Source organism: Paramisgurnus dabryanus, chromosome 23, assembly GCF_030506205.2.
Source record: "Paramisgurnus dabryanus chromosome 23, PD_genome_1.1, whole genome shotgun sequence".
NCBI lineage: Eukaryota > Metazoa > Chordata > Actinopteri > Cypriniformes > Cobitidae > Paramisgurnus > Paramisgurnus dabryanus.
In genome coordinates, this window is record NC_133359.1 from 1348544 (window position 1) to 1375280 (window position 26737).

The 26737-nt window shown below is 38.4% G+C and overlaps 1 protein-coding gene across 1 annotated transcript in view; it reads left to right on the top strand.

Annotated features, from left to right (window-relative positions):
• nell2a (neural EGFL like 2a) overlaps window positions 1-26737 on the top strand; it is a 79816-nt gene that overhangs the window by 5833 nt on the left and 47246 nt on the right. The window contains exons 3-12 of the mRNA XM_065277362.1: window positions 5227-5377; window positions 10127-10300; window positions 11276-11372; window positions 14555-14627; window positions 14701-14783; window positions 17323-17451; window positions 21316-21418; window positions 23707-23798; window positions 24185-24290; window positions 24421-24549. Of these exons, the coding sequence (XP_065133434.1) occupies window positions 5227-5377; window positions 10127-10300; window positions 11276-11372; window positions 14555-14627; window positions 14701-14783; window positions 17323-17451; window positions 21316-21418; window positions 23707-23798; window positions 24185-24290; window positions 24421-24549 (1137 nt within the window). The remainder of the gene's footprint in view (window positions 1-5226; window positions 5378-10126; window positions 10301-11275; window positions 11373-14554; window positions 14628-14700; window positions 14784-17322; window positions 17452-21315; window positions 21419-23706; window positions 23799-24184; window positions 24291-24420; window positions 24550-26737) is intronic.

Here is a 26737-nt window from a genome sequence, read left to right on the forward strand (position 1 = left end):
TGCTATTGTCTGGAGATGTTATAGGCAAACAGGATAACCTTTGACGAATTTGTCATGCATGTCAAATTGCTTTCATGATGTTTCAATATAGATTATTTAAAGCGTTGTGCTTTCTTGTGATATTTGAGGTTGCTGCAGCAGCATGATAGGGTCAGGAATTAATGAAAATATAGCTTATCACATATCACATTGAAAATGCATTATTTTAAATGAAGAAAATGTTCGAGAAGTGGAAATAAAGTGCCTAACAAGTGTTTATTAGAAGAAAGGCATATATTGGATAAGAATGGCTTTAATTTATCTATAATAGATTAAATGCAGTGTACACATTATTAAAATATAGCTATTAGTACAGCTTTGCATTAATATCACCTGCTTGCCTGATTTCATTAACTGTGACTTAATGTGTAAAACTACATTAAGTGTAATCATTATAACATTATAAATCATTATAAATCTAATCGGATCTACTTTTAAAATTTGAACGTGCAAAAGGACATATAAATGGCCCTTTATTTCAAGACATATCCTATGCAAAATAATATTGGATTGAAACATCCATAATTTTAGTGTATGAATCATTTTAGTAGAGGAATCGCTGCCCACCCAAAAATCCTGACTGCCCCCCCAGTCCAGCAAGCCTAGTACCGGGCCTGTTTTGATATACGTTTATGTTATTTTAAAGGACTCGTTGGCTCTTTAAACTTCAGTTCATTGACCCTTATTGAGCTCTGGCACAGATATGGCCAGCCTTTTTTAAAGCCTCAGAGCCACACAGCTGTCAGTGAGACAGGACTGAACCGCAGACGGAGGTCACGGAGCGTCCCAGCGGATCTGAAGGTGCCCTTGACCAGACACTGGATTTTACTCCAGTAGAGAAACGCCTCAGCGTGTGTGACAGCGCTGTCAACGATGTCCTGCCTTCATCATTAATGCATGAAAATATCACAGAGGAGATTTTGGTAATTGTGTGTCGTACATTAAACCCTTTCTGAACTTGGCCTGTAACTTGTTCAAGGTGAGATGAAAGGGTGACGATGCACGTGTTGTGTATTTGCTTGTGTACTGTGACACTAACAAATCACAAGCAAACACATCAATAGTGATCATGACAAAAAGATGATTATTCTTCATTATTGTGGCCTTTGAGGCATTCATTACGAGATACATCGTGACATTTCAGAACGCCGCGTCGTGTAAAATAGAGTTTGCATAGCCAGAATCCTCTGCGTTTCTTGTTTAAAATGTCTTCGGCCAGAAATATCTGAAAATTCACTCCAACTTGATTCTTTCATCTATTTTTAGAAGCTACAGATAAATTTCCCTGTTAATGGCTCTCAGCCAGGTGTATGTTTTTGCTGGAGAGAAACTGCAGTATTAAAATATGGAGGGATGTGAAAATTGAGAGTCTGTTTATCCTCTGGTGAAACCAACATTCGTCCTCATGAATCCAAGCCAGGTTCTTTGTTCTAAAGCACTGAATCTGTCCTGAGGATAAGATTAAAACCATGCAAGACTTAAAAAGAATTGCTTTTCAGGTTTCTCAGGATTCTCCTAAAGGGTTTTACGTCTTTTTGTTGTTTCGTGATAAACTATGCAAAGCAGAGATTTTTTTTCAACCATAACTGCTGATCATAAGGAAATTAAATGCACACGTTTCTGTTTTGTAATGTCTTTTTAATGAGTCTTAAACTCGAAACTGTTGCCATGTCTACTTAAAAGCTTCATTTGTTTATTAAAAGGCTGCATCCTTCACGGTCTATGATATCCCACAATCCTGTGCGGTTCAACGGTTGTCTGTAATAATATGAATGTAGATTCATTTATAAATCCCTATTTTTATCCTATGATTTGCAATTGAGTCATTTTAACCATGTGAAATTGCTTTTGAGCAGGTGTCTTGGCTGTGTGCATGGATAACACATATTGACAAGCTCAGCTCTTTTAACAAAAACAGCCAATATCCTTTGGTTAACCTTTAACCACAGTCATTAACTATCATTTGCCCCTTGTTATTGGTCATCAGAAGCAGGTGGTATAGGGGGAGGGGACGTTCATTAGAGAGAGCTTTTTATTGGACGAGATAAATGGAAATGCATGTAAGTATAGGATGATGTAATTAAAACGTTGAAAGAGATGTGTACACCAAAGCGCTTAAACACGATTGCTATGCTTTGGTTGCTATGATACTTCTGCTATGTTTATCAGTGATTGAACGATGCACCGGTTAGTTAGTCCCGCCCCCCTCCACTGTGATTGGACAGACGAGTAGGAAGTCATTTTGTTGAGATGAGCGTTTCACTCAACGTTGAACCTTTATTTACTCTCGGTGCTAAGTGAGAAAAAAATGGCAAGTGTCGGCACTTAGTATGGAAAAAAACCCAGCTGCTGCTGTTTTTGAAAAGTGCAGTACTTCCATTGAAAACATACGTCAACAAAAACGCCTCGGTGTGCACACCCCCTTAAACCTAAATGCGTGCTTACAGATCATTTTAATTTACTTTAATTAACTACAATTGGACAAACACACCTAAAAACAAAGTGAATGCAATTTCACGAATTGGGTGACGCGAAAACATGCGCTATTCATCTCAAACATGTCTTCGCGCAAATTGAAAATATTTAAGTCAAAAGAAAAATTTGCATGACATGAAGTTAAAGGTCCCGTTCTTTCTGTGTTTTTAAAGCTTTGATTGCGTTTATAGTGCGCAATATAACACGTGTTCATGTTTTACGTGTAAAAAAATTTCAGTATTTTTCGCATGATTTCCATAATCTTTTTAGCGCTGTTTTCACTGTCCTTAAAACAGTTTGATGTCTTCCTTGTTCTTTGAAGTCCCTCCTTCAGAAATACGTAGCGAGTTCTGATTGTGTAGCTTGTTTAGTGTGTTGTGATTCGATAGCAGCTTAACTTGCCGTTAGCTTAGCTGGCGACTGGCGTATTCCTGTGGGCGGAGTTTAGTCAAAAAACTGTTCTACTGACGTCATTAAAGCAGGAAGTAGAGGACTGTAGTCCAAACCGGCCGTTTGTTGTAGGCTTTAAAATGCGAATTCTGTTAAAGAAAATATATCGCCTGGCAGTGAACTTTGACCTTTATCATTTTACAGGTATTATTTATGTTATTATAGCAACATTACACACTAACTAGGGTTTAAAAATGGGATCAGGAAGAATGTGACCTTTAAATCCTGTGAGTAATCTAGAGCGAGGAACGCGATGCTTCACGTTTGGTGTGTGTGTCATAAAGAGAATGATTGAAAATAAATCAGCTAACATTTGTGTTTAAATTTGTGCTAAAGATCACTTATATTTGGTCTGGATTATTGAAACATTTTCGAGCTTTTTTAAGTTTCTTCAAATAGTTTTTTTTTGCCGTGCCTTTCTAAAATTCTGTGCCGAATTTAGCTTTAATCCTCTTCCCTTTGTCCTTTTAGACTTGAATGTTGTCCACTAATAAAAGCACACAGGTTTGAAACAACACGAGTCCGAGGTTGATTTTTAAATGAACTCTTCCTTCAAATCATCAAACGATGGATCCCCTCGGCCTTACAGACGGCCCCGATGTCTTCCTGCAGCTCCGAGAAATCAGCACTAAATCATTTGAAAGATTCACCTCGCTGCTCGCTGTAGCGTCTCACATTAGATCTGAGCAGTATCAGGAAACACAGGTGGTCGACCTCCTCGCATCTCCCGCAGAGGAACTATTGATTCAAACGCATTGCGGCTGACCTAGCGGGGAAATAATCGACCGTCCGTCTGAGCTGGGTGTGGTCGGGGCCATATGTGAAGAGACGTTTCTATGGAGACCCTCGGTTTGGGATCAGGCGAAGGAAATCCCCATCATCAAGGCCCCTCCAGCTCCCCGCCGAGACCCTGTGGAGTTTAAGTGATGAAAGAGTCGCCTCTCATCTAGCTTAAGAGGGTTCGAGCGGGACACCACGGCCCCGCTGGGAATTAAAGGCCAACAGTGGGGAACTAAAACACGGCACTTGGATTCAGATAATCATGATACAATTATGTTGCTGTTTTCATGGTGGGTTTAGGGGGATGAACCTTTAAAGCTTGCTATCTCAAAGCATTACTAAAAAGCAATATTTTTCCCAATAATTTGGGGTGGGTGGTGTGACCTAAATCCTGGTAGAAGATCTATTTTTTGTTTTTAACATGCATCTCATCAAAAACGCTTGCGATAAAGTCCCATCAATATGAACTTCAACATGAGCAAATTACCAGAGTTTATCCATTTTATATGCAATAAACTTTGTAGCTTTAAAATCTTACCGAGCTGTAATTTAATCCCTTTAGTGTCTCTTTTTATTTCTCCAAAGATATTTCTAGAAAACATCTAAGAGTTAAATATAATCAAGAATCACAATAGTTATTTGAACATTGAAGGAGAGATGAAATGTTTCTCTGGTGGGAAATAAAAATCAGCGTGATACACTGTAAAGTTTTGGTGCATTTGGCTGGATGATGGTCCACGTGTCTTCATAACAAACATCTGCCTAAATATTGCAAGTGTGTCATCGTCTCCCACAGCGGCGTCTGAGATCTTTGATGTGATTACTTCTGAGAGGTCTGATCATTTATTGATGTCTCCATTAAAGAGCGTCAGACACGTGTTTGTGGAGGAGGAACCGTACAAGTTTACCAACGCTCGTTCTCTCTGTAGAAATGATTGTGTTGTGTATCTGTCAGACGCTTTACACCGGAGAGTATTAATAACTGACGCTTTCATATACATTCACAACAATCTCATAATGTTTTTCAGATAACACGATCGTGTTATGATGTGATTGCGCCTGGAATTAAATAGATGTGGTTGGACCATTTTTATATTACTTTCTTGTTTTTGAGCAAGAAGAAAAATCTCTTTAATGAACACAATTCAGAAGTCAGCACATCTAGAGTTTTCACTGGCATGCTTTAAAGTTTTGTTTTAGATTATCTGATTCAATTTAATATTCAGAAAAAAGATAGACAAATACCATACAGTGCCAAACAATACACTTTCCGTTTTTATTGATTTGCATTGTGGACTTGGCAGCAGCAGTAGCATAAAAAACTAAACACTACTGTAGGTTCTCCCCAGCCTACTTTAATATGCATTACAGGATTGTTTTGTCAGTTTTGTTATATGTTGTAGTTTATCTGGCAGAGTTGTCTGGCTGATGTCTCTGTGCTTTCATGTTCATGTTAAAATCTTAATGAATTTCTTGTCACAGGTTCGTCCCGCAGCGTCAGGGTCCCAGATGAAGCTGCAGGTCGAATGCTGCAGAAACTCAGAGGAAAGAGTGAGTTTACCATCGCGCTGATGCTCAAACAGGAGAAACTCAATTCGGGAGTAATATTGTCCATCCATCGAGGAGAACACAGGTGAGAACACAAACACACACACAAACTTCTTCACTGGATGATTTCTCTCCCTGAGTTTTACACAATAGTGAAGGGTTGCATGCATGCACGTGCATGCACATATATGCACACACCTGCATGCATACACACAAGCGTACACACACACACACACACACACACACACACACACACACACACACACACACACACACACACACACACACACACACACACGCACACAAACTTCTTTACTAGGTGATTTATCTCCTGGAGTTTTACTGAATAGTAAAGGGTTGCTTGTGAGCTTAGGTAAAATTGATCTGCACATAAATTCTTATTATACAGTTCATTGAAGTGTGAAGGTCACAGATTTTTACAGACATTATTATTTTACCATTACATTATATTTACGTTTATGCATTTGTTCAAAGTGACTTACAGTAACATTTAGCTTTTTTACAGTAGGTGCATTTAATCAAATCCATGTAGATCACTGCATCTGATTTCACAGATATGACCATGACAATTTTTTTTACTCACAATCACAGACATATATTAATCATATTCATTTGTCCCCGCCAACAAAAATTATGGAAAGCATTTGATGTATTTATTTTATACAGTGCCTTGATATAAATGGTTGCATTTATCATTTGCATGAAGTATTGTTATTTCTCTCCTCTCCGTGTCAGAACAGACCATCGATTCGTTTTTGGGTCAAGACCCAGCGTCTGAGAAGCTGCTGTAGTTTTTGTTTAGCCGGAGCGAGCGCTCATAGTTTCTGCTTGTGGTTTCTTAATATTTCATGGACGGAAGTCAAAGAGAGAAAATTAAGAGTAGAGCGATTTCCCCGGAGACGCTATCGTCCGTTCGGATCAGTCCTGACGGTCGGCTTCTGTGTTGTTTTCCTGTCTCTGTGCAGGTCATCATTAACTTTCACTGTGTGCCGCGGTCACGTCTGCAGCTCCCTGAAGACTGATTAGAAGTTTTTCCTCTCAGAGTTGAAACTAAGAGCGCCGCTCAGCAGAAATGATAAGAAGTCTCTCCTTCCTCATGAGGAAGACTATTTTAGCATCCTAACCACTGCATTTTATGTCTACACATATACTATATTTTTTTGTTTTGTTAACTATATAAGTGCATTATTGTTAGTGTTGTAGCATTGAAATAAATCTTCCAGGTTTTGTTAATCATAGGAAATAATTGTGCAATACAATTAGGATTTTCAATGTGCCTTTAGTATCAGTGTTTGGTCTCCATCTGGTGACGTCTAATTTAAAAGCCCCCCGTCTCAGTGGACTTTATTTTCCTGACTGTCATAAGAAAGTAAAGTCTACGCCTGAGATCTGTGAGGTTTTTCTTTCATCTCGATCAGAAATCAGGCCGATTTTTCACAGACGCTCGACTAAAGATGCTTTTATCGCTGGCAATTTAGAGCCGAGATGCATTTTCTAGTCAGGAGGAGTTTTCAGGGTCTGTGCGTCAAGAGTACTTTGTAGATCAAGATCTTTACACGCTCGTCCCTGCGTACAGAACAATATGCACACGATCACAATATCTGCAGCGTAATCGTGCTCGTTGTTAAACTGTGTGTTTATGAAGTCAGCGTATAATAGCGGCTTTGTGAAAGATGTTAATTACTTTGTATGCAGAGTCGATAAAGCAGGTGGCTTTGACATTGGGCGACACCGGCTGCTATTGATATTCTCTTTCTTTGCAGTTAGACTATTGTGAAGTAGAAGTGCACGGGAGCAGGAAGGGAACTCATTACCTCCGTGTTTGTAGATAAATCAAAACCTGCGTATCGGTAATTGGCTTCTCTGGAATAATGCGCTCAAGTGTGAGGGAATTTTTTGCGAGAAGGAAGAAATAAAAATTGGTGTTTTGCGTTCACAGAATGGCTGATGAGTTTGTTGGCAGCTTTGCCCATTAATGTTTCTTCTTTGAGTAAATCTCAGCAGAGATGCCAAGATGCTTTCAGCTCATCTTTATCCAGCGTGTTTCCTGCATCTGCTGCGACACGGCATGATAAATGATAGTTTTACTTTGTTGAGAAATGCTGGACGTGACTTTCTTAAAGTAGATTAAGATTTGATTAAAAACATGATTAAAATGTTACCAGACATACTATCTAGTTCATTATAACAGTGGATTAATAAATGTAGTTGAATTAATGACCTGATATGCCAATTAGTTTGTTGAGAAAAGCCTTCAACTTTTCAACCGTTCACTTAGATCTGGAAACCCGAGGTCTGACCGAGACTTGAGCAGGTTCGGGTCTAAAAGTTTCACGTGTGTCTCGACCATGGGTCGGGTATAATATTAGCGGCATCGGGTAATTTAAATTGAATGTGTTTTTGCCGAATGGACCCAAGAAGACCCAAACTATCTTGCATGTGTGCATCGCCCAAGATCTCTTGCGACATTGTGCGACTGGCGGTAGGTTAATTGTCATTGAGACAGACCTGTCAATTAATTTTGAATACACACTGTAAGCGGTTACCTTGGTGTCGTCATCAGATAACAAATGGAAATAAATGGAGCATCGGACCAAATTGTTTGCGAGGCCACCAGGGTTTCTTTCTGTCTGACTGGTGCATGGGGGGCTGCAGACTGCACACACCTCAGTGTCGTTTACATCCGTGTCCAGTTGGGTTACAAAAATTGCCACATGGTCAGGTCGGACTCGCGTCTAATTTTGTCAGGTTTGTTTTGCTTTAAGAAAAAATGATAATGATCGGATAAAAAGTGATTCGGGTCGGATACATTTCTTTGGACCTACACTCTTTAGAAATAAAGGTACAAAACTGTACCTTTTCTGTCACTGGGGCTGTACCCTTTCAAAAAGTACAGCTTTGCACCTAAGGATTTCATTTTAGTACCTCATAAGTACATTCTGGGACCAAAGAGAGCTCATTAGTACCTCAAAATACATATTAGTATCTCAAAGGTACATATTGGTACTAAATGTTTACATATCTGTACCTAATGGTCCATACAATTACCTTCTTAAAGGGTGCTGCCCCACTTACAGCTAGGGTACATAATTTGACTTTTTTCTAACAATGTAGGTCCTTAAGGTACGGTAATCTACCCAAAATTGTATTCTGTTTTGTAGTCCTGTAAAGGTATCAAATGGAAACATAAGGTACAGCCCCAGTGAAATTTTTTTACAGTTTTGTACCTTTATTTCTGACAGTGTAAGAAGACATCCAGCTCTTGGCACGCATTATATGTTAATGAAATACCTTTGCTTTAAATCCACTTAATCCAGGCCTCAGGCCATTCAGAAATACCGCTTTGTTATCACAATTTGCTTTACCCCACGTCGATTTTGTGCACTTGTCCTCTAAGTGCTTGAAAGATGAATGATGATGCGCAAAATGACCGTAGATCACATTCAAACTTGTTCTTACCCCTTGTAAGTACTTGGACCTGAATACAAACCGTATGTGACAGTCACATTGATCACAGCGCCACCTAATCTGTGCCTCATGTGTTTCTTCATTTTTACACTTTATTGATTTTGCAATTATTAACTATGTCTTGTCCAAAGAAGTGTTTTTTTTTATTCTTTCTCTTTCAGCGCCATCATTTTTCTTGGTGATTTTCAGAAAAGTTTAATGCCTTCCAGAAAAATGTTTTCTATAATTAAACATACAATATATCAAATAAAAGAATAGACCATTGGCTTTCAAACAAACAAACAAAAAAAAAAACCAAGAAAGCGTTTCATCCTACCTTCATGGATAATAGCGGAAATATGGATTGCATTAAAAACTCATTATTGGCAGGGAAGCGTTTTCTCATCAACGGGGGGAAGAGTTAAGTGCACAAAAGCTTGTGTGTACTTAGAGGGTTTTGCAGTTAAAGACTTACTTTGTTAGATATATCATTGACAAAAGTGACATTAGTGAAAATTAAATAATCAGAATAATAAAAAAATAAAATAATTAGAAAAGTCAGAAAATAAGTACTGACTAATAACCTTTTTATTGTCCTTCATATTACTAAATTACTAAACCTTAACATAAGAGCCTGTTAAAATGCAAATTTTTCAAAAATACATGTCAGATGCACTTTTGCAAAATTTTGATCCACACTACGCAGTCTACAAAGATAACCGAAATGTGATTATATGGTAGAAATATATTTAAAAAGAATCTGTGGATGGGTCAAATATTAATAAAATATTTGATGCGTTGTGTGCCGTAAAACAGCTTGATGACATTGTTATGGTCTGATATTGGCTGCGGTCAGCTCCTCTGTTGGTCTGTGTGAGTTTAGATAAAAATCTCTTGGGATATTGTTATGGAGGACATTTTAAAAGTAAACTGAGGGATTTCAGGTAGGCGAGCGCTGCAAGCTTTATTTGTCAATTCTGCAGAATTTTCTCTGCCCTGTTTTTCTTTTTATGACCTCTTCTTCTCTTAAAGATCCAGCTGTGTTCTCTGATAGCGTTATCATGTTTACTAGGAACAAATAAAGAAGTTGACTTTTAGAGATATATGAGTGATGCCTGCGCATGCAAAATGAGTTCATGTTCAGCATCACAATGCTATAGGGTTGTGAATGGTAACCAGGGTGTTGCTATGTGGTTGCTAAGAGGTGGTTACTACGATGGTTTTTAGCAAGGTGCTGATTCTGGGTGGATCTTTTGCATTGATTGTTATTCTCTCTCTCTCTCTCTCTCTCTCTCTCTCTCTCTCTCTCTCTCTCTCTCTCTCTCTCTCTCTCTTTCTCTCTCTTTCTCTCTCTCTCTCTCTCTAGGTTGTTAGAGTTAGAAAGCAGCGGTCAGAAGAATGAGGTTCGTCTTCATTTCCAGGTGAAAGGCCAGCAGACGCACACTGAGATTTTGCCCTACACGCTTGCAGATGACCAATGGCACAAAGTCTCAGTGACTGTCAGCGCTTCACATGTTGTGCTCTATGTAGACTGCAACAGGTACATCATTCAGTAGTGTACTTTTACAATCGGTTCATTTTATACCAACTGGGTTTTATGGGTCATGTGAATGTTGTGACGTTGCTATTTTTATCAACAACCTTCATGGCATAGCTTTACTAACGGATACTTTACTACTCTATATAGCAGCACTATCTAATGGCACTTCGTCTGTATTTTACGAGGTGGCTAATTTGTATTAATTCGTACATTTGTACATTTGTGTACAATCACCCCTGGGATGTTGGGATTAGGGGTGGGGTTTCGTTATTGTTTTTTATGATAATCGTAAGTTTTTGCGCGATTAACTACGTATGAATTTATAATAATTATCCAGCTCGTAAAACACGTACGAATTCCCACTGTATATATTCTCACATTAATGTTTTTTAAGATAATCGTATGTTTTTGCGCGATTAACTTCGTATGAATTTATAATAATTATGCAACTTATAAAACACTTATGAATTCCCGCTGTATATATCCTCACGTTAAGGTTTTTCATGATAATCGTATGTTTTTGCGCGATTAATTTTGTTTGAATTAATATGAATTAGCCAACTCGTAAAACACGTATGAATTCCTGCTGTATATATCCTCATGTTAATGTTTTTTATGATAATCGTAAGTTTTTGCATGATTAACTACGCATGAATTCATACGAATTTGCCAACTCCTAAAACACGTACGAATTCATGCTGTATATATCCTCACGTTATTTTTTTATGAAAATCTTAAATTATTGCATAATTAACTACGTATGAATTCATGACCAAGTCATAAAACACGTACAAATTAACGCTGTATATATCCTCAATGTTATTGTTTTTATGAAAATTGTATTTTTTTGCGTGATTAATTTGTATGAATTCATATGAATTAGCCAACCATTGTATATAATTTATGATATCAGCTCATTATCACATTGTTTAGTGATATTTCAAACTTTTGGGTTTTCCTGGTGTTTCTCTTCAGAATCTACGAGCGAGTCGTTGCGCTTCCTCTCATGGAAATACCAGAAGACGCTTCATTCTGGGTCGGGCAGAGAAACAGCGCTCATGGCCTATTTAAGGTATTTAAGGTATTTAAGATCGCGGCACCACACATGAAGGTGCATGAAGACACATTGCACACGCGTGAGACACAGTAAATGTCTTTCAGGCTGTTTGAGATCTCCAAAGATTATTGGTGAATAGAGAGTCGCTTGTGGTTCTTCATGATGCTTCTTGTTTCAGCTGAAAGCAAATAAATGTTTTTGCTTTATCTCATGTATACAAATCACAGATGTTTGGTCTGTTTTAAGTATATTGAGTTCAGCATGTTCAAGTCATCATAACAAGCAGAATGCATTAAATCTGAAGTGCACTCGTAGCAATGCTGAGAAATATTGATGTCTGTTTTTAGACGGCGCTGATCAAAGACACTATAACTCTTCGATTAGAGATAATTCTACACTTGTTGAGAGGGCAAATACCTTTAATTTAAACAATCACCATGAGTGCATTCACTCGCCGTTCTGTGACGCACATCACATCCCAACTTCCTCTGAACTCCGACCACTCACCTCAATTTCTCTCTCATCGCCATGGAGAATCCGCAGAAACGGCATCGGCCTTTGAATTTATGGTTTGAAAATTGAAGAGGCAAGACAATTTCGAAAACAATTTCACATAAGTCACGGCGCTCCACTCTTGCGAGGGGCGAAATAAAGGCTTTCCGGGGAAGCGAGCTGGGCCAGGTTACCATGGTTACAGACTACACGCGATGCTGCCGAGTGCCGCATGGCCAGAGATGGAGGCCAATCAAATTAAGACGCATATGAAACAAATTCAATCTGTATGTGGTTGTTACGCTTATCAGTGTGGGACAGCGGCGACCGTGGCCATTATTACACTTCTGCCACCCACATCGTTTCATTTTTCCAATGCATATTATGTCCAATTACCAGAGAGCACGGCCTGCCCACCTCCTATTAAACCCTTGGTGGTTCATCGCCGCGTCTGTGTTTTATCTGAGCTGCATGTCTCAATATTGTGAGAATTTCTTTACAGGGTTGTGCTTTGTACCGACATGTAGAAAGATACAAGATGACACCTTTCAAGATCTTAGATTGTGAGCGTCCTTGCTGTAAAAATGCAACTCAATGAAGATTATTTGCCAAGACAGCCTATTTTTTTTTTAAAGAATGAGATTATATGGCAAATGAAATCTCAATGCAACAGGGGGTGGCCAAGGCTACGTTAGGGGGTCCATAGTCCATGTAACCATGTATATAAAAAATGAATGAATCTCATGACAGTAACCATGTTTTTTTGGTTTTAACTGTAGTAAACCTTTGTAGTAAATTTTCATAATAGGCAGGTTAGGCTTATTATAAGACCGAATGCAATAAATTTTTGTTATTTGTTTAGAACATACAGTAACCAATTGTAAGCCAAAAAGACGCAAACATGAACTCATTCAAGTTCTAGCTGTGCACGTGCGACAGTTCAACTGATAATCATACAGTAGCCCATAGACAGTTTCAGCAGTAACAACATAAACAAGCGGCTTTCGTGCTCAACACGTAACTTCTGGTAAACTAATAACAACAAAGTCCTTTTTAAGTAGTTTATTTATATAACAAGCAAAATAAATAACATGTAGGTTACCTAGGAAACCAAAACATTTGTTATTTTCGATGAGGTATTTGTTCAAGAGTTCAGTTTAGCAGCTAGTCAGACCATTAAAAAAACTGAAAGATGAAGTAAAGTATCGGACCAGGGGCCTCATTTATAGACAAGTTTGCCGGCTAAAATAGGCGGTCCGCCATTAGCCTTTCACTCTGCCAATGACTTCTGGTTGTGTCTGCCAAGCACTTCCGGTTAGCGTCTTTTACTGTCTTTGGTTAGCGTGCAGAAAAAGTAAACTATGGATGGTGTTACACGCCGACACGACTCCAGGACATGTTGTGCTGTTCGCGGTTGCAACAACTCGTGGCGAAAACAAACTCGCTAACCGGAAGTCGTTGGCAGAGTGAAAGGCTAATGGCAGCCCGCCTATTTCACCCGGGAAACCATCCTGTATTTGATCATTTATCAAAAATGCGTATATGTGACGCAGAAAACGTGCGTACCCCTTTTAAATCTATAAATCGCAAATGAACTTGTGCGCAGCCGAGCAGTTTCAGATTTCCGCCATTAAACGATGCTTAATTAATGTCATAGACATATAAAAGAGCGCTTGTCAATGTTTAAACCCAATTTTAAACAGCAAGAATGGCTTATATTCCCAAAACCTGCAGCAATCAGACAAGCAAAAGTGCGTACGTCTACTCAAACCCTGACGTGGCGTTAAGCACTTTTCCACGTCAAAGACAGTTTTTATAAATATGGACTTTTTGCGTACGCACACTTTACGATCAAATCTGAGCGTATGCACGCTTTATAAATGAGGCACCAGACACATGTTTTTTTTTTGTAAAAAAAAGGCCACTTTATTCAGTCCACAGAAAGATAAATACTTGACACACCTAATCATGTAGTATTAGCAATGTACGTTAATATTCTCTTAATATTTGTTTTTAACAATGTGAGGGATTGAAAGCAGCGCATTAATTTTGGGACGGCACACAGGGTGGTCAGTCAGATGTCGTGGGGTCCAGTGCAATTCCGGACACCCCTCTGTCTCCGCCACTAAACATGGATTAAATGCTGGATTAAAGTCCTACAGAGATCAAATGACTCAGCGTGAATCATAAATTGAAACAAAGAGGAAAGCAATAATGCTTTATAGAGTAGCGGGTGATAATCTGAAGAGCGTGTGCTGGGAAAAGGTCAGTCTTATCTTTCTCTTTATTCTGAGCTGTTATTAGTGATGCTTTCTGTTCACATTCTGCCAAACAAATAACACCAGCCTTGAAATATCTAAAAGCCACTCAGTTTATTACCCATGAGGCCTTGCCGACAGACTGCTGTTGAACTGTTAAGAGCACATTTAAAGATCACGATGTGAGGCACTTTACGAAGACAAGTTTGTCAAGGCAAATTCATGTTTTGAAGTATCCACTTTTTATGCTTTACGTCCATGAAGACGCACAAAAGTTGTTTTTGCATAACACACCAGTAAATGGTTTATTCAGCTCACGGTCGCGATCTACATCGAGTGAATTGAAGTTAATATATTTAATGCAAAGCTGAGAGCTCGACTGATGTGTTCATTATAAAACTTGATGAATATTTCTGATTCATTTCTCGTCTGATCTCATCTTGTCAGGGTGTGATGCAGGACGTTCAGATCCTGGTGATGGCTCAAGGATACATCACACAGTGTCCTGACCTCAACCGCAGTACGTGATTCGTTTATTTATCATCGCCTATTAGTTACTTCTAGACGAATGATCTCACGTTTCTGTTCTTCAGCCTGCCCGACCTGTAATGATTTCCACGGACTCGTGCAGAAGATCATGGAACTTCAAGATATCTTGGCTAAGACCTCCAGTAAGGTAAAGTAAACCAATCTTTCTGATAGAAAGCAGAAGATAAATGAACGTCCTCAGCTGTCTGCGTGCCACCAAATTTAGCATATTTCCGTTTATTTGCTTGACGGATGAAACCAAGCGGATTTTTCTAAACATCTGGGTTGTGGTGTGATATGAATTTCAAGACGTACTTTGCTGTTGTGTTATTGTAATAACTACCATCTGTCAAGCTCTGGATGACAAATAAAAACTCTCATGATGCAGAACAGCCAGCACATCGATAAAATGCAGTCGTATTGGCAGAATAATGGAGAATTATATAGCAAATAACAAATCATCGTTATTGTGTTCAAAGTCACTAATTGTCAAATACAGACTTTAATTGGGCTGAGGGACTCTTTTATTATTAAAGGAGTCATATGATGTTGCACATTATTTTGTGTATTTGGTGTAATGCAATGCGTTTACGTGGTTTATGGTTAAAAACCTCATTATTTTCGACATACCGTACATTATTTGTGCTATTCTATGCCCCTGGAAATGCATTGATTTGTACAAAGCTCATCGTACAATGAAAAATGTGGTGTGCTCTGATTGGCCAGCTATCCACTGCGTGTGATTGGCCGAATACCTCAAGCGTGAGAAGGAAATGTTACCATATTTGGAAAATCAGCTACCAAAAGCAAATGAGCTTGTCAAGTCATGACATAAGGACTTGGTCTCATTCACTAAACATGCATATGCACAAATTTGTTCATAAAATATGCGTTTGGACGTTTAACTTACAAATCATGAATCAACAAAAACTTTTATACTAAAAAATTTTTCCAAATGTTTGCAAAAATGTATGAACGCACATAAACAATAATCATGAACAAGGAAAAAGAACCCTATAATATATATCTGTGTTATATATTTTATATATTTTTTCCTTGCTCATGATTATTGCAAACTTGTGGTCTAAGTTGTTCTTACGTTTTTGCATACATTTAAAATACATTTTAATCTGAAATTTTTTGTTAAATCATAATTTGTTATTTAAAACATCCGTACGTTTGTGTGTACGCATGCCTAGGGAATGAAACCCACTGTTTTCACTCATTTCAATAGAGGATATTATTTATTTTCGTAAATGAGCACTATTTATTCATATCACACATTTAAGGCAAAATATTGAGTCTCCAGGCTCACTGAATCACCTACAGCAATGCATTAATAAATGTAAAAATGCCCATGAGTCAAAATCTGGTCATTTCGTTTTTGTTATGGAGAAATAAATTAGGATTGGGTGTTTTTTGTAGTTTTGCATTACGATATGAGTGTATATTACTCAAAATGTTTTATTTCCCTATTGCATTTGAGATTGGTTGGACCTAGAAGTGGTGCATGACGTCAGCCTTAACAAGCCCAATCTGTATGGCGAGGGCGACAACAATAATGCAGCGCAGATTAAAGTTATACCTTATTTTTTTCGTATACATTTGGTGGTGTTATGCAAATCTTCCCACACTATGACGTGCACCTGAATGAGGCTTCACTTTTATAAAGAAGATCTCTTTGGGTTTGAAACTTTAATCTTTGCAACCTTACAGATCTAATATATATACAAAAAGCTGAGGTCTTCAACCTTTTTCAGGCCAAGGACCCCTTAATAGATAGAGAGGAGGAGCCGGGGGCCCCAGTACATCTATCAAATGAAGACTGGATTTATTATTATTTATAACTTATACATTGTTAGGGGCGGTTCACATTTTGCATCTTAAACCGCATGGAAAACGGGACCACTTTCCACATCATTTTCAACGCTCTTACCGATGCAGCATTCTGAAAATTCAAAATATTCTTAACTGGCTGCCATAACTGGAAAAAAGAGCTCTCTATTTGAGTGTGCTTGCCGTACGTCTACATTTAAAATAATGTATTTGGGCATGCAAAAGACGTGAAATGTGAACCACCCCTTATGATGGCTATGTTCAAAAGCTTTTAAAAAAAAAGAATAAATAATATTTTAAATTAACTGAATAGATTTTATTATGGAAAAGTTATGCTCTTTATTTTATTTTATTTTATTTTATTTTTTTATTTAAAAATTTTATTTTATTATTAACCTATTATTAACCTATTTACATTTAGTCATTTAGCATTATGATATGATATGATACTATTTTGCATTAACTTCATTTTTCCAAAACATTGCATTCAAACATTATTTGGACCGCTCCCGGACCCCTTGTTGAAGATCCATGCTCTAAAGACATAATATGGGATCATATGACTCCTTTATGTTATATCTAAAATTAGATATACAGTACTTTTAAAAAATGTTTTGTGAGTTTGATATCGATCACTCAAATCTTTAGCATAGCACACTGTCAGTGTATCATAAAAAACATTTCTCCATGAATTCATAATAGTTGTTTTATCCCAGTGGACTGTTTTATTTTCTATCTGAAGTACTAGAAAGTTCTTTAGTAATGGGTTGTATTTTGAAAGGTTTGGAATACGCTACTATTTTCTTGTCATATATACACGTTATGTTCCTGCTTGTTGTTTTGTGGATCAGCTGTCTCTGGCCGAGGAGAAGATGAAAGGTTTGGATTCGTGTTATTGCGAGCGAACCTGCCGTGTGAAAGATGTGACCTACAGAGAAGATCAGACCTGGACGGATGGCTGCAGAAACTGCACGTGCTCGGTGAGTTTGATGAACGTCATTTCTTTAAGAGTTTCATCTGGAGCCGAGCGTCAAGACATATGAAGCGTGTGATGGTGGAAATGTGTCAGCTGATAGATGTTCGTCTGTAGTTTGTAATATATCCGTGCGGTTATCATTCGGCGATTGGTCCAAGACGAACTGATGTTCAGATTGTGCTTAATGGTTCAACCATTTTAACTCTTTTTGGGTTTGTTTGGTGCCCGATGACTGCATGTTTAAGTCACATTGCCCTCTTTTAGTCCCACTTATTAATTCATATATCAGGAGTGGAGAAATGTTGAATATTTACTGCTTTAGTGGTTCTTAACCAAAAAACTTCTTACAAATTCACAGAAGATCTTCTGACAGTAAGAGAAAAAGACCAAAAGCACAGATTGCTCGGCCCTGTAGAAATATGTAAAGTAGCCGTGTTACAATTAACCCCGTGTTAGTTTCTGCCCCGTTCACCCCTACTGATAAAAATAAACTCTTTGTAATGCACTGTAGGTCGCTTTGGATAAAAGTGTCTGCCAAATGCATAAATGTAAAAATGTAAATGTATCTTATCCCTCATGTCTGAAACCTACTGTACACAATTTGATTTCATGTGTTGTTGCTTTCTGATTTGTGTCAGTCTATTATTAATAATACAACATCAGGACATGAGTGTAAACTGTCACTGTCTATAAAGCAACAGCTTGAGGGGAATCTAGCTGAGCTAGTTAGTTAAAGTTAATTAATCTGTCGACACGTGTTATTTTTCAGGTAGCTATACATTTCCGGATGATATTTGATTTTGATTGTCAGTTTGTGAAATTAGCAGAAATCCGGTAGAGCGTTTTAATATTCATGAGCAAAACAAGTGACATCATGTGGACTATCTACCCTAATTACCATCTACAACCTGATGTTAGTTTAGGTGTCATTATCAGTCTAATGGTGCGTTCACACCCGACGTGTATAAAGCGTTGAGCTCGAGTGATAGACATCCTGCTGCGCAAATTGTGCGTTTCGGGCGTTTGAAGTGCTCTTGTAGTGACGTGGTTATGGCGTAGCGAGCTGAGGCAGAAATACGAAACAACAATGGAGGACAACATCGTCACTGTATGTGGACACCCGGAGCTGTATGACACATCTTCATACTATTATAGAAAGCGAATAATATGCATAATAATATAACATATGCAAATGACGCAAATTTCACACACAAATTACGCAAATTTTTATACACGAATGACGCAAATTTCACACGCGAATGGCGCAAATTTCACACGCGAATGAAGCAAGTTTCACACTCGAATGACGCAAATTTCACACACGAGTGACAAAAATTTCACACGCGAATGATGGAAAATTCACGCACAAATGACGCAAATTTTACACACGAATGACGCAAATTTTACACAAAATGACGAATTTCACGCACTTATGACGAGAATGGGGCTAATTTCACATGCAAATGACTTAAATTCTAACGCAAATTTTACACGCAAAATATGTTAATTTTACACACAAATTTTGAATTCATGCGCCAATGACGATAATTTTACACGCGAATGATGGAAAATTCATTGCATGAATAACTCAAATTTTACACGCAAAATATGTCAATTTTAAGAAAAAAATGTGCACAATTCATGCGCCAATGACGCCAATTTCACACGCGAATGACGGAAAATTCACGCACGAATTACGCAAATTTTACACATGAATGATGAAAATTTCACCCACGAATGTTGTTAAATTCATGCGCTTATGACACTAATTTCACGCGTTTATGATGCAAATTTCACACGCAAATGATGGAAAATTTAAGCACCAATGATGCAAATTTCACACGCGAATGACGTAAATTTCAGCCACGAATTTAGCAAAATTCACACACCAATGATGCAAATTTCGGGCGCTTATGACACAAATTTTACACGTGAATGACGCAAGTTAACTCAAAAGGTTCAAATGTCCAACTAGGCATGAATAGCGTGATTTATTCGCTTCATTTGCATCTGGTGTGCAAAGTAATGCATCTCTCTCACTAGATAACACATAGATCCTCACCCAATCACACGCTCTGCAATTAGTTTATTAGTCGTGTGTCACAGTGTTTTGTAAACGATAATGAGATTTTCACCGCGTATCTAAGGTCAAACGCAACCCAATATTACGGGTTACACACGCGCTGATGTGATTCTTTGTGTTGTTTTGCAGCGATGACATTAAAATTTGAAAGCTATTTCTCGTGTGATCTCTTCTACATTCATTACAGATTTATTAAGATGAATATTTTGCCGAATGATAAGTGACAGACAAAAGAATTGTGTCCTCTCTTTAGAAGTCCCTGAACATCTGTGATGGGCGTTTGCTGGTTCCCAGTGCACTCAGTTTGTCCAAACATAAAGAGATTCAGAGGATCTTCAATAGCAGTTGGGATGAGAAAGACATCCCAGTGAAACCAGTAACAGACTCGGTTAATGAAAGAAACATTATCTCATATTGAAGGGATGTCTGACAGGGTTCAGGGAGAGAAACTCATCCCTTTAAGATGTCTGCGAGCACTGAAGATCTGTTTTGAGGGTTAAATGTAAATCGTTGACAATAGTTACTTTGAGTTTTTAAAGAATTGCATTATAATAGATTTAAAGCCATAATCTTCTTGTTAATAAAGTCTGTGGATATCTTCTGTGTAAGCTGGTGGTTCATTTGTAAAAGTCACACTGCCATTACTCGCCATAGTGGACAATGCAACGCTCAATATGGTGATGGAAGCCACGCCTTCCAGTTAAAAGAACCAATCATCAATTGATAAAGACTGATAATGATTCGCTGGGGGCGGAGCTCTGAACAGTCACGTGTGGCGCTTCACAACCCGCACTAAAAGACCTTGAATAAAAATCCTTATAGTGCAATTTGAGCTTAAGAAACAAAGGTTATGGTAGAGTTGATGTCAGGGTAATATATATGTGTATAATTGTGGCTTTAGCACATGCTTTTAGAGATATCTGTCTTTCCACATTTAAATAGATAGGATTTTAGTCTTGCATGACTGAAATAACTACCCGGAGGCGTTGCAAAGATTACCGCCTACAGGCGTGACTTCTCTAACTTTGTTAACATTCCCAGACATAAATATTTAGTTAAATACAGTTGTTTATTTACAGTTGTTATAGTAACACTTTACAATAAGGTATTTGTTAACATTAGTTCATACATAAGCTGACATGAACAATAAACAATACAACTACAGCATTTATTAAATCTTACTTCATGTTAATTTTAGCATTGACAAATACATTTAAAAAAATCTAAATGTATCTATAAACATTAGTTAATGCATCATGAACTAACATGAATAAATGTATTGCCATTAAGTAAGGAATAATTGACAACGGCTATTGAATTATAAGAAAATAATGCACACCCAAGGTGGTATAAATCAAATAATTCAAAAGGACCGGAGATAATTATTCAGCTTATACCACGGTTAGCAATTTTTTTTTATTTTAAGACATTTTAAAGGTTAGGAGTACGGTTTACAGAAAAATAATCAACACCCATGGAGCATTTCTCAACCAATCAGAATAAAGCATTCAACAGCCCTGTGGTATAACAAAGATGAATAAATGATGAAAAGCTTATTGTTAACTAATGCATTTACTAATGTTAATAAATACATCCTTATTGGAAAGTTTTACCTTTTTTATTACTCAGTTGTAGTTACGTTTTATTTGTTCAATACGTTATTATCATCTCTGTTGATCTTTATGGTCTTATATATAAATCTCTGTAATAACTTTAGTGTTATATCTTTACAGTAGTTAATTCTATCTTGTCCAGCACAGACTGAATGTTTATATGTTGTTTTAGAATGGAACGGTCCGCTGCGAGAAGATTTTGTGTCCATTGCTTGACTGCCCTGAAGGTACGACTGCAGCGTATGTGCCAGGAAACTGCTGCAAGGAGTGTCAGTGTGAGTACACGCACGCACACACACATGCACACACTCATGCATGCACGCACACACTCATGCATGCACACACACTCTCATACATGCACGCACACACTCATGCATGCACGCACACACTCATGCATGCACGCACACACTCATGCACACACGCACATGCACGCTAACATGCGTACACACACACGCACAAAATCTTACACTCAGCTCATCTACTGTGGGTGTTCTGCCACTCTTCAATGCCAACAATAGCACTTCCTTCTCCTTACACACATGCACACACGCACACGCACGCACGCACGCACGCACGCACGCACGCACACACACACACACACACACACACACACACACACACACACACACACACACACACACACACACACACGCACACACTCTCTCTCTACAACTGACCACACGCCTGTGTTGCTAAGATACATTCACACGTCTCCTCCAGAGGTGTCAACCAGTACATTTGCATATTCAAATCAATTATTTATCAGCAGCCAATAAGTCACAGCCCCGCAAGGGTTATGCAAATTTGATCTTAAGTAGCTACTTTATTGACGAGATGATGTTTCTCGAAAGACCTTTATAGAGAAGAAATACCGTCACTGTAAAGCTTTGTGTTTTTGTGAACAGATCATCCGTTAGATTATTTCACCCTGATGCACAATTTTAACAAAATACACGAGTGGTGATTGTGTCTGATCCAAGGCTTTCATTCGGCTCATTATCATCTCTGCTCATTAATTCATTCATAAATCACAGAAGTGAAGATGACCCTTTTATATCATGAGTTATACTGGATGAATATTCATACTCATAGACACCAGCGAGTGTTTCATCTCACAGCAAAAGTCAAAGCTCAACCTGTCGAGTAAACGAACAACTTAAAATATTATCATCATGTCAATGTCAGGTTATGCATTAGCTTTTATTTTAAGCCACTGATCAATAAATACACCATTTATTGATATTATGTGACTGTCTATGAAGTCCTGGTTAAAGTCTCATAATCTAATAATGAGATCAGAAGCATCAAAGTTTGATTTCATATGCACGGTCACAAATTACATAATGATATTTTTCACATGTGAACACAGTTAATGGAGTCTTTAAGCCACCACACAGTTTTTTTTCCACATATATTCAGCTCAATGTCACACACATTAAAATTCATTTCTGAATATATTTTTTCATTAAAAATCATTTGACAGAAATGTCTCTTTGTGGGAGTGATGGAGTCTTTTCATGAAATATCTACCCATGAAAGGTTTTGTTTCTTTATTTGTGGTGCTGTAAAGCTCCTGATGGACATTGATCGAGCCTGCTGCTGAGATAAATTCCTGTAATTAAAAGATATTATGTTTATACAATAACTCAAGGTTTAATTCATTTAATTACACATTCATTATAATTACTGTTAAACAATTGTTTTAATACTCAACAGCAACATTGAAGAAACCTTCATGTTAAACAAGATGTAGACTTCAGAGTGCACTAACATTAATACATTAATACAAGTGTGCAGTTGTTTCTGATCACAGGTCTATTTACTTAACACTTAAGTATGTGTGCACAAGGGTATTTGTGTTTGAGCGCAAGTGTGTTTGTGCAGGTGTATTTTGTGTGCAGATGTGTGTGTGTACAGGTGTGTGTTTGAGCACAGGTTTGTGTTTTTGCATAGTTGTGTATGTGTTTTTGCACACAGTTGTGTGTTTCTGTGCAGGTGTGTGTGTGCACAGGTGTGTATTTCCGTGCAGATGTGTGTGCGTGCACACGTGTGTGTGCGTGCACAGTTGTGTGTCTGTGCACAGGTGTGTATGTTTGTGCACAGTTGTGTGTTTGATCTCAGGTATGTGTGTGTGCACAGGTGTGTGTTGGTGCACAGGTGTGTGTGTTGGTGCAGTGGTGTCTGTGTTTCTGTGCGTGTGCAGGTGTGTTTGTGCACAGGTGTGTGTTTGTGCACAGTTGTGTGTTTGAGCTCAGGTATGGGTGTGTGCACAGGTGTGTGTTGGTGCACAGGTGTGTGTGTTGGTGCAGTGGTGTCTGTGTTTCTGTGCGTGTGCAGGTGGGTTTGTGCACTGGTGTGTGTTTGAGCTCAGGTATGTGTGTGTGGACTCGTGTGTGTTGGTGCACAGTTATGTGTTGGTGCACAGGCGTGTGTGTGTGTTTGAGCACAGGTGTGTGTTTCAGCTCAGGTATGTGTGCATGCACAGGTGTGTGTGTGTGTGTGTTTCTGTCCACAGGTGTGTGTGTTGTACTGTTTGTTGATGTTTGTTTTTCTTTCTTTGCAGCGATGTGCCTGTTTTCCGAGCAGATGTTGGTGGAAGGAGATCGTCGTGCGGTTCATCATCCCAGTAGACCCTGTCAGCTGTTCGAGTGCAGGGTACGAGTGATGTTTACTGTAGAGATGTTTTTGGTTTAAGTATTGACAGGATGAGCTCATTTGTATTCATGGGTAACACACATACACAGTGAGTTCTTGTACATTTTGACCAAAACATACAAATAAAGTGTGGGACTTAGTAAAAGTCTCTAAAATATATATTCTTTAAAAAAATTATTGAATGTTTAGAGAATCACAGACTACTGAATTCATTAAATGATTGAATTTTATTTTTACTATCTCATATATATTTAAATACTCAGTAAGTTTGTGTTGTAGAAGCAAACGCTACAAATGCAAATGAGATGATGCCAGTTCGTCTTCAGGACTGTAAACTCAGTTCTTCAGCTCGGCTTCATGTAGTTTATATTCTGTTCTGCTTCCAGGATCGCACGATGCACAGAGTATCAAACACTGAAGACTGTCCAGAGCTCACCTGTCCTGAATCTGAACAAGTGACGCTCACAGACCGATGCTGCAAAGTCTGCAGAGGTATTTACATACAAAACAACCAATTTTAAATTCAAATGAAATCTTATTTAATTAACCTGTTGGATTTATCGCTATACTTCGTAATATTACCGAAATGATTGATTTTAATCTCCTCTACCCTGTGTTAAAGGTCACGACTTCTGCGCTGAAAACAACATCTGCGCAGAGAACTCAGACTGCATAAACTTAGACGCAGGAGCCGGCTGCAGCTGTAAGAACGGATACCGCCCCCTGCGTGAGGACAGCGCATACTGTGAAGGTGAGCTGTCAATCAATCATTCATTAATGAGTCAGCTGAACTGTCAAGATGGATGTGTAGCGCAGACGTGCACACGTGACATGCGCATGAACATATATAACATTTTCCTATTATTATAGGAAAGTTTTATCAGCACAAAAAGAGTCAACAGATTCTCTCTCAGTGACATCATTGTGCATAGCTTGAAAACGAAATTTGATCAACACGGTGATCCATCCATCCCTGTCAGATTTCTTCTTCCTTTGGCATTTTAATTGGCTGATATTTCATATCCGTGTGAGTAAGTCATCAGTGTCTTTCCCCTCCACCTTGCTCATCCTCTGCTTCCTCTCAAAGCCGAGCCGAGCTCTGTCTGCCCTACTTTTGTAGAATATCTAATGACTGTGGCTGAGTTTCTGGGGACGCCGCGCCCCCGTCACCTCCCCGCACATCAGTCGGGTCTCTAATGAAACCTGTTCATCTCGGTGGCTAAAAATAAACCCCGGAGATGTGTAGGAGCGACCCAACGGTTGCCCGCCCCTCGCCTCACGCACGGCTGGTCAGGTAATTATCAAAGACCTGGAGAATATGAATAATTAAAGATGCTATCAAACACACCGGCTTACAATGAACACGCAGTTGGAAGGAGGGGACGGTTTTCCTAAACGTACCTGTGGGATTTGGTTCGGGAAGCTCGCGAGAGAAAAACCTGCAGCAAAAACATGTTTTGGAAAATACGAAAACGCAAGCCATGTGTAACCTAGAAATTTTGTCTGGTGAGACGGATTCACCGGCAGTGTCCTACTTTCAGACTTAATTTGTCACCTTGTTCTTTTTAACCTTGCTGGTTAGGACGTAACACCTGGTGCTGAGGTTTCCATCATTAACTATCTGCTCTTAGCTGTTTACATGGAAACCATTTGTAGATTGTGGTTGCGTATGCAATAGCTTTAGTTTTCTTGACTGTTTTTGGCAACATTAAAGAGAAGTCAGATGATGTGGGTGTATGATATTATTATATCACAGTGAAATGTTATTTTCGATTGAAATCTAATGGGAAAATTTGTGTAGTAGGGTTGTGACGATAGGCAGACATATGTACGATGGCGGGCCTTTATGATGATCGTTTGCCCATTATATTATTATTATTATTATCATGGTAGTTTCACATTAACATTCCAGGATAACCCGCACTTGCAACACCAGCCCGCAATGCGTGCTTTTCCTCACATGAGAGAGCTTGTAATGTGTTCCTGGCACGCGAGAAATTTCAGAGCGCCTGGGCATCAATGACATGAAATGGCAAGAATGTTGCCAGCTGCCCTTGGAGTTTTGTCCACCAAACCAGTGGCTTGATATAAATGAGTAAAAGTGAACAACTAAATAAATAGGTAAAATTTTTGCCTGGCTCCCGATACTACCCTGTATCGATGATCTCCCAATGGGGCATATATCATGCAACACCTGTGATCATGCTTATTTGTGATTAATCCAGTGAATAATGGGATTACTTCACGAATAAAAGATGCTTCATTAGATTATTTGCTCTTTGATTTGGAATTTGATGGATGCTTGCGATTATTTTACACAACCGAAATGGGTGCAGTTTTTATGTGATTTTGGCTGCTCATTTACACAACAACATCACTTTGGGGTCCTGAAAACGCAAACTTTTGATGTACTGTAGTGTTTCAAAATGCAAGTTTTGGATATTGATGGCTTGTAGACGCTTTGTAAATTACGTAAAACCGTAACTGTGTCATGCATGTGTTATTTCAGTTTATGGGCATAACTGAGTATGACCCATAACAACAATGGTAGCCTACAGGACTCTGTTTTCCCTGTTTAACTCTTTTCTCGCCTGCCTTTTTTTTTAAAGTTGCCCGCTAGCATTTTTGTTGGATGCCTTCCAGGAAAATGTTCTTCTATAAATATATAAACATACAAATATATCAAATGAAAGAACAGATCCTTGGCTTTCAAACAAACAAACAAACACAACGGAAAGAAAGGTTGGTCTCTCATTTGGTCTCTTTTTATAACCTCTTAAATTTGGGTAGGTTTCTTTAAAAAGAAAGAAAATTGAGCAAAAAGATGAGATTACTAGAGATTACAGATTCAGAGCAATGGTTAAAACATACACAGAGTTTTTACTGCTTTTGGATCAGTGGATATACCTAGTGTTTTATCACTTGGGTAATAGCCTCAC